Below are 12,427 nucleotides of genomic sequence, written 5' to 3'. Positions count from 1 at the left end.
CGAACCCTGGGACACCGAGATGGAGCGTGTGAACTTAACCACTATGCCGCCAGGCCGGCCCCTCAGTAAACATTTTAAACCTAAATGGATTAAACTCTCCAATCAAAAGATAAAGATTGGCAGAATAGATTTAAAAATATGATCAAACTACAAGAGACTCACTTTAAATCCAAAGACACAAGTAGGTTGAAAGTGAAAGGATGGCAAAAGATATTCCATGCAAATAGTAACCAAAAGAGAGTTGGTGTGGCTATATTAATATCAAAGAAGATTATAAAGCAAATAAGATTATAAGAGACAAAGAAAGACACTGTATATTAATAAAAGGTTCAATACAGCAAGAAGATATAAAATTCAGCCTTAAAAAGGAAGGAAATTCTGATATAAGCTACAACATGGAAGAACCTTGAGAACATTATGCTAAGTGAAATAAGTCAATCACAAAAAAATATTGTATGATTCCACTTATATGAGGTACCCACCTACAGTAGTCAAAATCATAGAGACCTAAAGGAGAATGGTGGTTGCCACAGGTTGGAGGGAGTGGGGAATGGAGAGTTATTGTTTAATGGGTATAGAGTTTTAGTTCTGCAAGATAAAAAGAGTTCTGGAGATGGATAACAGTTATGCTTGCACCACAATATGAAAGTACTTAATACCATGAACTGTACACTTAAAAATGGTTAAGATGAGGGCCGGCCCCGTGGCTTAGCGGTTAAGTGCGCGCGCTCCACTGCTGGCGGCCCGGGTTCGATCCCGGGCGCAGACCGACGCACCGCTTCTCCGGCCATGCTGAGGCCGCGTCCCACATACAGCAACTAGAAGGATGTGCAGCTGTGACATACAACTATCTACTGGGGCTTTGGGGGAAAAAATAAATAAATAAAATTATAAAAAAATGGTTAAGACGATAAATTTTATGTTATGTTTATTTTACCACAATAAAAAAAATTGGAAGAAAAAAAGACAAATAGAACTGAAGTGGCATATTGACTGGAGCAGTGAGAGATAAGGGTAGATAGATAAGGTGGGGCTAGATAGCCAGGAAAACATTGTCCTGCTCTCTCGAAGGTTGCAAACAAGCCCTAAAAGTTAATAATAATTTACATTTATCCAATGGAATCCTATGAAGCCATTAAAAATTATAAGGTATGTTTACATTTATTGACATGAAAGATGTCACATTAATGTCCACATTATAATATCCACATTTTATTAAATAGAAAAAAAAGGCTATAAAATAACTTGTCTGATGTGATCCTTTTTTTGTAATTATGTGTCTGTGCATATTTACACACAGAAAACTGTCGACAAGGATACATATAAAAATTTTAATAGTAGTTATCTTTCAGTGGTGAGATTATGGGTGATTTTTATTTTCTTTAAACTTTTAAAAAAATTGAGATATAATTTATATAGAGTGAAATGAACAGATGTTAAGTTCAATTAGTTTGGACAAATGCATATATCCATGTATTTCACACCCCATTAAGACATAGAACATTTCTATCACCCCAGTAAGTCCGCTCTTGTAGATCTTTTTCTGAATTCCTTAGTATAAACATATTTTACATTTAAAATAATAAAAAGTAACAAAGCCATGTTTATATCTTAGACAAATTTTTAAAAATAAGTCAATAAAAGCAAAAAATGGTGAGCACAATCTACCAGTGAACACATGGAAACCTTAAAACCCTTGATTCAATATTTTGTTCTATTTGCCATCCCCATCTTAAACTTTTTGGATAACTGTAAATAGGTGAGGGCAAATGGAGAAAGTAGAGAGTGACCTCGAAGGAATTTCTTCTTCTTCACGTTCTTATAGCACTTTTTGTACCTTTCTCATAGCATTTACACATTGTGTCTAGTAGTCTGGTTATTGTATACATATCTTTTCTCCCCTTCAGATTCATATGCTCCTTGAGGGAAGATAAGCATATCTTAGTTACTTCTGTGTTTTCCTTATTTTTCTCAGTGCCTTGCATAGAGCAGGTGCTCAATAAATGTTGGCTGACTTGAGCTGAAGAAAAAAATCACATCATTATACAGTTTTAATGACACCTTCTGAGGTTGAACTGCACTCTAGGTGAACATAAGTAAATTATTATGCAATTATCTCCAAACCTTTCTGTTTCCTCTAAAACCTTTCTAAATCATTGCTATGGGCTGAATTGTAGCCTCTCAAAATCCAAAAGTTGAAGCCCTAACCCCCAGTACCTCTGAATGTGACTATATTTGGAAATACGGCCTTTACAGAGATGATGAAGTTCAAATGAGGCTAAAGGTGGGCCCTAATCCAATCTGACTGGTGTACTTATAAGAAGAGGAAATTTGGACAGGCACACCAGGGATTCACGCATACAGAGGAAAAACCTCATAAGGACACAGTGAGAAGATGGCCATCTACAAGCGAAGGAGAGAGGCCTCAGAAGAAACCAAATCTTAGATTTCTAGCCTCCAGAACTGTGAGAAAATAAATTTTTGTTGTTTAAGCCATCCAGTCTGTGGTATTTTGCAATGGCAGCCCTAGCAACCTTAATACAATCATACTCCTGCAGAAAAATCTGGAAGAAACTTGTCTATTCATTTGGTCTTAAGCTTTAAGATTCAAGAAAAAAAAAAATACTACCCACTCATATTTATCAGTTTTTAGTATAAGAGTCTCCTCCTCCTTCCATAAGGAGGATATGTAACATGGCTTCTGTTCTCCGGCTGTTAGAATGAACTGAGGAGAAATGTATAATGCCTATTTATTTATATACCAGACTCTCTGAACATACGATTATAATAAATTAAATATAATTTTACTCCCTCTTTAAGCATTTTTCATTTTGCAAATTAGGTTATTTAACTTCTTACTTACTTGGACTTATTGTTTCTATGACAAGAATATCTTGTTCGAGGGAAGAAAGAAAGAGGAGAGAAAAAACATGTATAAAACTTTCATATTTCCTTCTTAAAATCTGAGGTAACGGGATGAAAAATAAAACTAATAAAATCACATCATTCAAAATTGCTTACAGTGGTACTGTCCCTTATTCTGACATTACCGATGTCAACTTAATATTTTTTTACAAGATACCAAAATCTTTAAGAGTGAGCTTTGCTACGGTATTAAACATTAGAATAAGAAAGTTATGGATAAGACTTGGAAAAATAACTCATACTAGATATTACTGCAGAACATAATAATCTTTTAGCTTATAGGAGACGTAAGTTAAACTCCATATGAGGCTATCCTAGGAGATGCAATTCTTGGGGTCACACTAAGTAATTAACAATTCTGAACAATTCTCTTTGCTCTCTTTGTGTGTGTAAGAAACACAGAAAAATATGTGATACCTGTTTTGCAAGCATGTCCTTTTTTAGCCTCAGAGTCAGTTTGAACATAAATTCCACAACTTATTGGCCAATTAACCATTTAACTTTGAGTTCCATAAAGAGAGGACAATGTTTGCCTCACAAGATCAAGCAAGAGAAAGTGCAAAATGTTTTTATAACTCTTAAGTTATACAAACACAAAATATGAAGAAGGAGATAAAAGAGATGAAATGGCTCACATCAAGTTTACAGGCTCAGTGGTTACAGACATAAGTCCAAATTTAAGTGGGTGGTTTTTGTCTTCGTGTCAATACTAGATATTTTAGAAGAGAAGAGTGTGCATTTGGGGGTTGGGGAGTTAAGGGAGAGGCAGGCTCTCAATGACAGAGCTTAAACTATACTTTCTTACTGTTAAAATAAGACTTGGTCTCCTAGTGTATCTCCTTTTGTAACCGATAGTAAATAATTCTTTGGGGTTATATGACTGGATATAATAAAAAACAAAACAAAAGTTCTTTCTTTTTTTTTTTAACAGCCTACAATGATAAAAAGACAAAACCTGACAAAGAAGTTCTTGTGATACACTTGCCCTATTCACAATACCAGTAACTACTGGCAAGAGATTTATTGTTCATTTCATGCAATCAGGAAACTAAAAGACCAGGTAGTGATCTAAATTAGACTCTTAATCTTTTGATTTTAATAAAATAAAAGAGATGAAGCAATAAAACACATAACTGGATGTCCAGCTCTGTTTGGTACTTGAGTTTCAAAACATCTGAGTTCATTTAAAGGAAATGGGATGCTTTCAAATATCTGTGATTATTCCAGTTGCAAGTCACTGAAATGATCACAAACATCCTGATGTTCTTTTTTCCTAGAACCTGTCTCTGTTCACAGACTAACTCTTGCTCATCTTCAGATTTCAGGTTAAGAGTTATGACCTCCCAGAAGTCTTTCCCAATATGCTTTCTTCTTCCCTCTCCCACTACCACTTTCCACCCATCTGAGTTAGGTGTCTTTCTTCTTTGTTCCCTTAGTACGTAGTTAAACATATATCACACTGTACTGCAATGGTCTGCTCACTTTCCTGACCCTCCTCCCAACCTCTCCAGCCATTCTCACATCACTAGACTATAAGTGATCTCAAAAGCAGGGACTATAGTCTTTGTTCTCTTTCAACATCTAGCTCCTGACATATATGAGACATTTAATAAATTTTCGGTGACCAAACAAATGAATGAAAATATACTTCCATGATTCCAATGAACAATGCTTCTTATCAATTTTTACTCCAGTGACATGAGAAATATGACGAAAAGTTTTTATGCCGCAGTGAATAGTAAGTATTCAATAAATGCCATTATTAGGAGAAAGCTTTGCAACAAAGGGAAGAGGGTTAAAAAAACACTATCTGCAAACTAAAGATTATTGCCAAAAGTCAAAAGCATTAATAGGCTCACTCCTCTTACAGGTAACTCAATTTAATAATAAAGATTCTCATAAAGGAGAAGTTTTAAATAAAATATCAATTTAATTAAAGCATTAACTTTAATGTCAATTAAACTTAAAGTCAATAATATCTATCTACAATAGTCCCCCCTTATCCTTGGGGGATACATTCCAAGACTCCCAGTGGAAGCCCGAAAACACAGATAGTACTGAACCCCGTATATACTATGTTTTTTCCTATACATACAAACTTATGCTAAAGTTTAACTTATGTTAGGCACAATAAGAGATTAACAAGAATAATAAAATAGAACAATTATAACAACATACTGTAATAAAAGTTACCATAGATCTTAGCAACCTCAGCATACAATTTTTTTTCTTTCCTTACTAAGTTGAGAAGTTTCACCTTGTCACTTAAAGGAAGCACTTTACAGCTTCTCTTTGGCACATCAGAATTGCCAGCATCACTACTATTGCACTTTGGGGCCACTATTAAGTAAAATAATGGTTACTTGAACACAAGCACTGCGATATTGTGACAGTAGATATGAAAACCCAGACGGCTACTAAGTGACTAATGGGCAGGCAGCGTATATACAGCGTGCACATGCTGGACAAAGGGATGATTCATATCCTGGGCGGGATGGAGTGGTAAGGTATGAGATTTCATCACGCTACTCAGAATGGTGCGAGTGCAACTTAAAACTTATAAATTGTTTATTTCTGGAAATTTCCATTTAATATTTTTGGACCTCGGTTGACCATGGGTAACTGAAACCACAGAAAGCCAAACCATGGATAAGGAGGTACTATTGTATATCAAAACTCTTACCAAAGGCAATAATGACAAATAAACAGGATCTTGATTTCAACAGGAAATAAATCTATTTTATTTTGGTCAGGCTGATACTCAAGTTTAATTTTCTCAGTTGAGGTCAGTGTTACTGAACTGAGATAACATCTAATTTTAAGTGTATCTGAAAGGTTGGACTCTTCAACATAATTAAAATTTCCTGATTATTTTCACAAGACACTGAAGCTTAATGTTTTATAATTTTATTTATTTATTTTTTCCCCCAAAGCCCCAGTAGATAGTTGTATGTCATAGATGCACATCCTTCTAGTTGCTGTATGTGGGACGCAGCCTCAGCATAGCTGGACAAGCAGTGCGCCAGTGCACGCCCGGGATCCGAACCCAGGCTGCCAGCAGTGGAGCGCGCGCACTTAACCACCAAGCCACGGGGCCGGCCCCTAATGTTTTAAAACCAGTCTGTGGCAGCTACTTCTCAGAAGAATCTTTAGAAAGGGATTACAGCAATATTTCACAAGCAATTTGACTATACGACCTACTGTCATTCCTTTCCAGGCCTACAATTCTTGAAATATTACTCTGTATATTATTTTCTACTTATACGTTTTTTGAACAGATATAATTTTTTAAAAATTATAGTATTGGGCTGTAAACAGAGAATCTTATGGAAATCTTCAGCAAAAGTTAACTTGGGGACTTGGGGATGCAAAGTTTAATATTTAGGAATTTTTTTTTGACATGTCACAAACTCCAAACCATATAGAAACAAGAAATTATATACATATCAAAACTTATACGCATAAAAAACATAGAGCAAAAATATCATTAAGTCCTTAATTTGGACACAAGAATGAAATGGGCTCTGCTGTTTTCATTAGGCTGATCCTCTTTTACTTAAAAGCAAGAGTCTAAAAGTCTGTTGCTGGCACTTAAAATCCTCCATACTCTGGTCTGAATCTAATTTGCCAATTTTGAATCTTATTGTTCTCCAAGAACACCACCTACTTCAGTCATACTGGTTACTCAGTTATCTCGCAAACTCAACAAGCTCATGATACCTTTGCTCATTCAGGTTCCCTCATCCAGAATGTGTTCCCTTCTCTCCATCCATGTTAATCCTACACATTCTTAAAGGCCCAGCTTGTTTTACTGCCTTCTATTCTTCCCCAGATTATTCCAACCCATGATGATCTCTCCTTCCTCCAACTCCTTCGGCTTTTACTGTTCTAACATGGAGAAACTTGCTGGGTTTTTTTAATTGTTGTTCACTTCTTTAAAAATCTTTTGAATTGTGAAATATAATGCACACACAGAAGAGTGCACGGAAGTGAAAAGCTCAGTGAATTATCCCTAAGTGAATATCTATGAAATTTCCCCCAGTACAGAAACAGAAGACTGTTAGTACTTAGAAAGCCCCCTCATGCTCTTTTCTAATCAAACACCCCCTGCCCATCCCCCACAAAAAGGTAATCACTATCCTAACAATTATGGTAATCCTTTTCTTGCTTTTCTTTATAGTTTTACCACCTAAATATGCAACCCCAAACACTACTGTTTAGTTTTTTGAATTTTATATACATGAAATCATACAGTATGTATTCTTTTGTGTCTGGTTCCCTTTATTGAACATTATATAAGAATCATACATGTTTTCTAATAATGTTCATTTTCATTCTGTACAGAAAATATATTTATACTCATTTAAATAAATGAATGATTCAGTTTTATCCATTCTGCTGTTGAGGGACCTTTGGGTTACTTAACTCTTAAAAAGTATCTATATCTTGTCTCTCCAGCTAGAATGCAAGCTCTTGAGGGCAGGGACCATATATTATACTATTTTCTATTTATCTTAGTTTTCGCATAATGCTAAGCACATAATGAGCGTCCCTGATCACACTAAATATTGATTAAATCAATCTACAAGTAGTTTGGGAGATGAGAAGAAAATAAGTAGTGCTGGAAATCAATGTAATATTTTTAGAGACAATTATGTAACTGGCATTTTGGAACAACTGCTACTACTTTAATAAATCAGAAGGTTTGACCTCTCCTATTTATTTACACCTAAGAATTTATCATTTCTTCTTCTTCCTGAGCCAACTAAAAGCCAAAAACTTAATTTATCAACTACCTTCAAAAATAAAATTAGAGGGCCGGCCCCGTGGCTTAGCGGTTAAGTGCTCGCGCTCCACTGCTGGCGACCCAGGTTCGGATCCCGGGCGCGTACCTACGCACCGCTTCTCCGGCCATACTGAGGCCGCGTCCCACATACAGCAACTAGAAGAATGTGCAGCTATGACATACAACTATACACTGGGGCTTTGGTGGAAAAATAAATAAATAAGATTTAAAAAGTTTAAAAAAAATAAAATTAGAACAATTCGAAAGGTGGTTAATTATTTTTTTTTTTATTTTTATTTATTTATTTTTCCCCCCAAAGCCCCAGTAGATAGTTGTATGTCATAGCTGCACATCCTTCTAGTTGCTGTATGTGGGACACGGCCTCAGCATGGCCGGAGAAGCGGCGCGTCTGTGCGCGCCCGGGACCCGAACCCGGGCCGCCAGCAGCGGAGTGCGCGCACCCAACCGCTAAGCCACGGGGCTGGCCCAAAAGGTGGTTAATTATTATCTGCCCATCTTTGTACAGTATGTCACCAATATGTTGAGTACCCACTACGATTCATAGGTCTAGATGAGCTCCTTTATTTTTTATTCTGTTGCTTTAAGTTTATATTAACTATTCACTATTATAAATTTAGAAACACATGAAGACATGTGCAAAGGCAGTTTCTCTGCAGAACAGAAACAAAAATTCTATTATCTAGAGTCAGCAGGAAATTAATCATTCCTATTCAAAACTAAAGCAAACCAAATAGCTTTTTAGTTCTAATATGCTCTTCTACAGTCAGTGAATGTTTCCTAGGTACTATGTAAACATCTCAAAACAGTATTTATACCACCTAATCTTCAGACCTACTCTGACATTCTCTTGAAGAATCAGTTTTGCTTTTTCTTTTGTTTGACTTTTATAAAACCAGAGCCTCATCAACTTTCTCAGCAAAGAGGAAAATATATTTCCGGGAAAAATTTTGGCCAAGCACATATGGGCATTTCTCTAATATTAATTTTAACAATACACAGGCTATAACAAGTCTTGTAAAGAAAATAAATTTAAAGTCTAAGAAACAAGGGTATTCTCAAGTTGAGGAATCAATGTAGAAAAGAAGAGATGTTATGTAGCTGATAACATCCATATGATAACATCTGTATGTAGCTGATTCATTTCTAGCTAAGGACAATTATCAAAGCCAAATTTAGTATTTTTTTAATATAAAGTAACATTTTAATTTGGTAAGTTTTCAAAACTGAGGCCAATAACAAATATGCCTTTATTTTATTTTTTTGTATTTATTGAAGACTTTCTAGGAAAGGAAGTAGATTGTTTAAAATACTACTTTTATATATCTTCATAACCTCTTCATGAGGGAAGAAAGTGATGGGAAAACACAATAAAAAGTTAATTTAAAAACAAAGGATAATGTATATTACTGGTAGAAAAGCCAAGAATATTTTGTTATATCACAAGAGTTGCTATCTCAAGACTAATTCTATTATAAAGCAAATGTTCTATTAATAAGGGAAAACTTGGAAAGAAAGGGAAAGCTGAAATTAATTTAAAAACTTTCTAAAATTAAAATAATCCTCATCAATTGTTGATATTTAACTTGCAAAGATGCACAGAATAAAATAAAAAAGTTATTTCTACTATAAGTAACTTACCCACTGTTTACTTTTGTAAGCCAGCTAATCATATTATGTTCCTTGTCTTTTCGTTTAAAAGACTTTTTCTCCCCCAAGCTCAAGAAGACTTCAATGTGTGGGCCTATTTTCTTAGTTTAATAAGAGGTTATTTCATCATCAATCTCACTTGGGAAACTACAAGTAGAACACTTGACACTGTGTTATATCCTCTCTTGTATCCTCTAAAATTTTGGAATAATTTTGTAATTAAATTACACTTCAAGTAATTATACTTCTGGATTTTACCTCCCAAGTATCAGCCACCCTCCCAAACTTCCCTATCTCCCAGATGGCTAGAGCACAGTTCTAAGGCCAACTTAGCATTAATGATAATATTCTATCAGATTACTTCCTTAAAACATTCTAATTTTTAAGAGTCTTTGAGACAGCCTAGCAAACCCAACTGCATTACCTCTTTATCTTTTAGTCCCAGGAGCAGTACTTCTTCCATAAGGGTGAGCCGGATATCCTTAGAGTCTCCAGAGTCTTCATTATCTGGACTCCTGTCTTGATTAGTGTCTTCCTCACTTTCCACCTTCTTTTCAGAGTTCTTGCCTACTTCAGTGCGACGGGCTCGGTGAGTTAAAGTGGTCATTCTCACCTGTTTCTGGAGGCGGTGATGAAAAAATATCTATATGTGTGCTTATGTAAATAAACACATATAGATATTCATACATGCATACTAAAAATGTATACAAATAAGAAATATTTACAAACTTAAAGAAAGAAAGAAAGGAAGGAGTAATGACCAGAAAAATCAGGTGGGTAACACAATATCTTTTCCAAAGTACAATAGCTTGAACTCCACAGAAGGCATTGACAAGAAATTAAATCAGTTCTTTTAACAACTAGTAGAAATGATTATCTTTTAAGCTCGCTGATTTCTTGTGCATAATCTATAACCCAGGAATGAATGTCCATCATTGTGACTCCTCTTTCACAAAATGGATCCTCCCCAAGTTAAATAGTATGGGACAGCAAAAATTGTGAGCATCCAGCCCCAAAACACATACAATATATATATATATTTTTTTGCTGAGGAAGATTCACCCTTAGCTAACATCTGTTGCCAATCTTCCTCTATTTTGTATGTGGGTCGCCGCCACAGCACGGCTGATGAGTGGCGTAGGTCCGTGCCTGGGATCTGAACCCGCAAACCTGACCTGCCAAAGTGGAGTGTGCCGAACTTAACCAGTAGGCCACCAGGCTGGCCCCAAAATGCATATAAAAATTTATATATAATTTCTGTAAACATTCAATGTACATTATACAACATACACAGAAAATAGAAAGTAAAAAAATAAAGAAAAACTAAATAGAAATACATGTTCTACTATTTTCTTCCCATACCCTAATGACTCATTTCATGTACCCACTTTGGAGAGCACCAGTCTAGAGAACAACACTCAGAAAGATCATATGTAGTAATTCTACATAGCCAGAAAACTTTCATCTCTATCCCTAGCTAGCTATCTTGCAAATACACAAACAGCTGCCAATAAAAAGTACTGGCAAGAGGATATTAAAAGATTAGCAAATTCTTTCTCAATTACAAAAAATCAAAGCACATGCCATTTTACACCATGCACTACAGTTGTTTTAAAAATCTACAATTAGGGGCTGGCCTGGTGGTGTAGTGGTTAAGTTTGAGCGCTCCGCTTCGGTGGCCTGGGGTTCGCAGGTTTGGATCCTGGGTGCGGACCTACAAACCACTCATCAAGCCATGCTGTGGTGGCATCCCAAGTACAAAATAGAGGAGGATGGGCACGGATGTTAGCTCATGGCCAATCTTCCTCACACGGACACAAAAAATCTACAGTTAAGAGAAATTGCACTAAATCATCTGTGATAAAGTTTCAAGTTAGCATACTTTATTTTAGATAAATGTAAATGCCAGTTTTTAAGATGACAGACAATAAATATTTTAAATCAGCAATTACTTAAAAGAATATCTTTTTCAAGATCAAAAGAATGCATTCAAGAGCTTTTGTGACTGGATCTCATTCTACCTTCTAGCAATATTTCCCATTACTCCCAATTATGTACTGTTAACAACTAATTTCTCCAACACATCCCATGCCTTCCATCTCTGCTCCTCTGTACATGCTGGAGTTCTCTCTTTTCCTTTCCTCTCTAAATTGTACCCATTCTTCAAACGCCTATTGAGGACCCACTTTAAAGCCTTAAGTGAATCTCCTTCTCCATTACCCATATGTCCCATGGCCAGAATTGGTTTCTCCCTCAGCTGTACTTTCACAGAACTTTATTTATACTTACTTCCTTTAAAGTATTTATTATTGTCTTTCTTTTGGTATGGCTGTCTCTCAACTGTAAACTTCTTGAGGGCAAGGATATTGTCTTCTTGGGTTTTTATATTCTCCATAGCAACTAGCACAATGTCTTTAACGTTGTAACTGCTCGATAAATATATACTGATTAAAATGAATATTCAGAAATGCATGTGAACATTTAAAATAAAAATACAAATGAAGTGACTTGCAAAAGATTCTTTGTACAAGGCTATATTTCAAATACAATTCTTGGTGAGAGGTGGGAAGTAGAGTGAAGGAGGAAGAAAACCATGAAATAAACGCTTAAGAGCACTAAACCTATTTGGCACTGCCAATACGGCTTATTTGCTAACCCAATCCAAGAAACTTTACATCTTGGGGGATAAAAAATAAAGGGGAATTTTTTTTGAGGAATTGACGCCCCTCGGACATTTACTAGTAAAAAATCCTATTTGAAAAAAAACAAATGGCCAAAAAATTAAGTAAATAAAAATCTCCCTCTCTCCATAAAGTAAAAAACTTGGAGATTTTTTTGGACGTTAGGAAATGTATTTCCCCCGTTGCTTACCTTACGTTACTTCTGGGTTATGGCCGGACGCAGGCTGCAGTTTGCAGTCTATTCTAGGGGACACCTGTCCCCCCCTCCCCCCACCCCCGTCCTAGTAGGTGAAAAACTTCTCAGCCACGCAGAGAACACAAACTTCCTGATCGTTCGATGCAGAAAAGGAATAACACATCAGCGTCC

General features: G+C 35.8%; 1 protein-coding gene across 5 annotated transcripts in view; it reads right to left on the bottom strand.

The window, feature by feature from the left end:
* GOLPH3L (golgi phosphoprotein 3 like) overlaps window positions 1-12,427 on the bottom strand; it is a 47,535-nt gene extending 35,108 nt beyond the window's left edge. For 2 of the 5 annotated variants that reach the window (XM_087443782.1, XM_087443803.1), the window contains exons 1-2: window positions 12,251-12,422; window positions 9,804-9,998 (exon numbers count right to left, since the gene is read on the bottom strand). In XM_087443782.1, coding sequence (XP_087299908.1) covers window positions 9,804-9,986 — 183 coding nt within the window. In that variant the 5' untranslated portion in view covers window positions 9,987-9,998; window positions 12,251-12,422. Of the gene's footprint in view, window positions 1-9,803; window positions 9,999-11,668; window positions 11,806-12,250 lie in introns of all 5 variants that reach the window. The other 3 variants (XM_087443786.1, XM_087443799.1, XM_004435968.3) reach the window with 3 other exon arrangements.

This window comes from Ceratotherium simum, chromosome 2, assembly GCF_057802395.1.
Source record: "Ceratotherium simum simum isolate JZ-2026a chromosome 2, ASM5780239v1, whole genome shotgun sequence".
Taxonomy (NCBI): Eukaryota; Metazoa; Chordata; class Mammalia; order Perissodactyla; family Rhinocerotidae; genus Ceratotherium; species Ceratotherium simum.
Note: the sequence above shows the minus strand (reverse complement) of the source record. Positions and strands in the feature narration are given on the sequence as shown.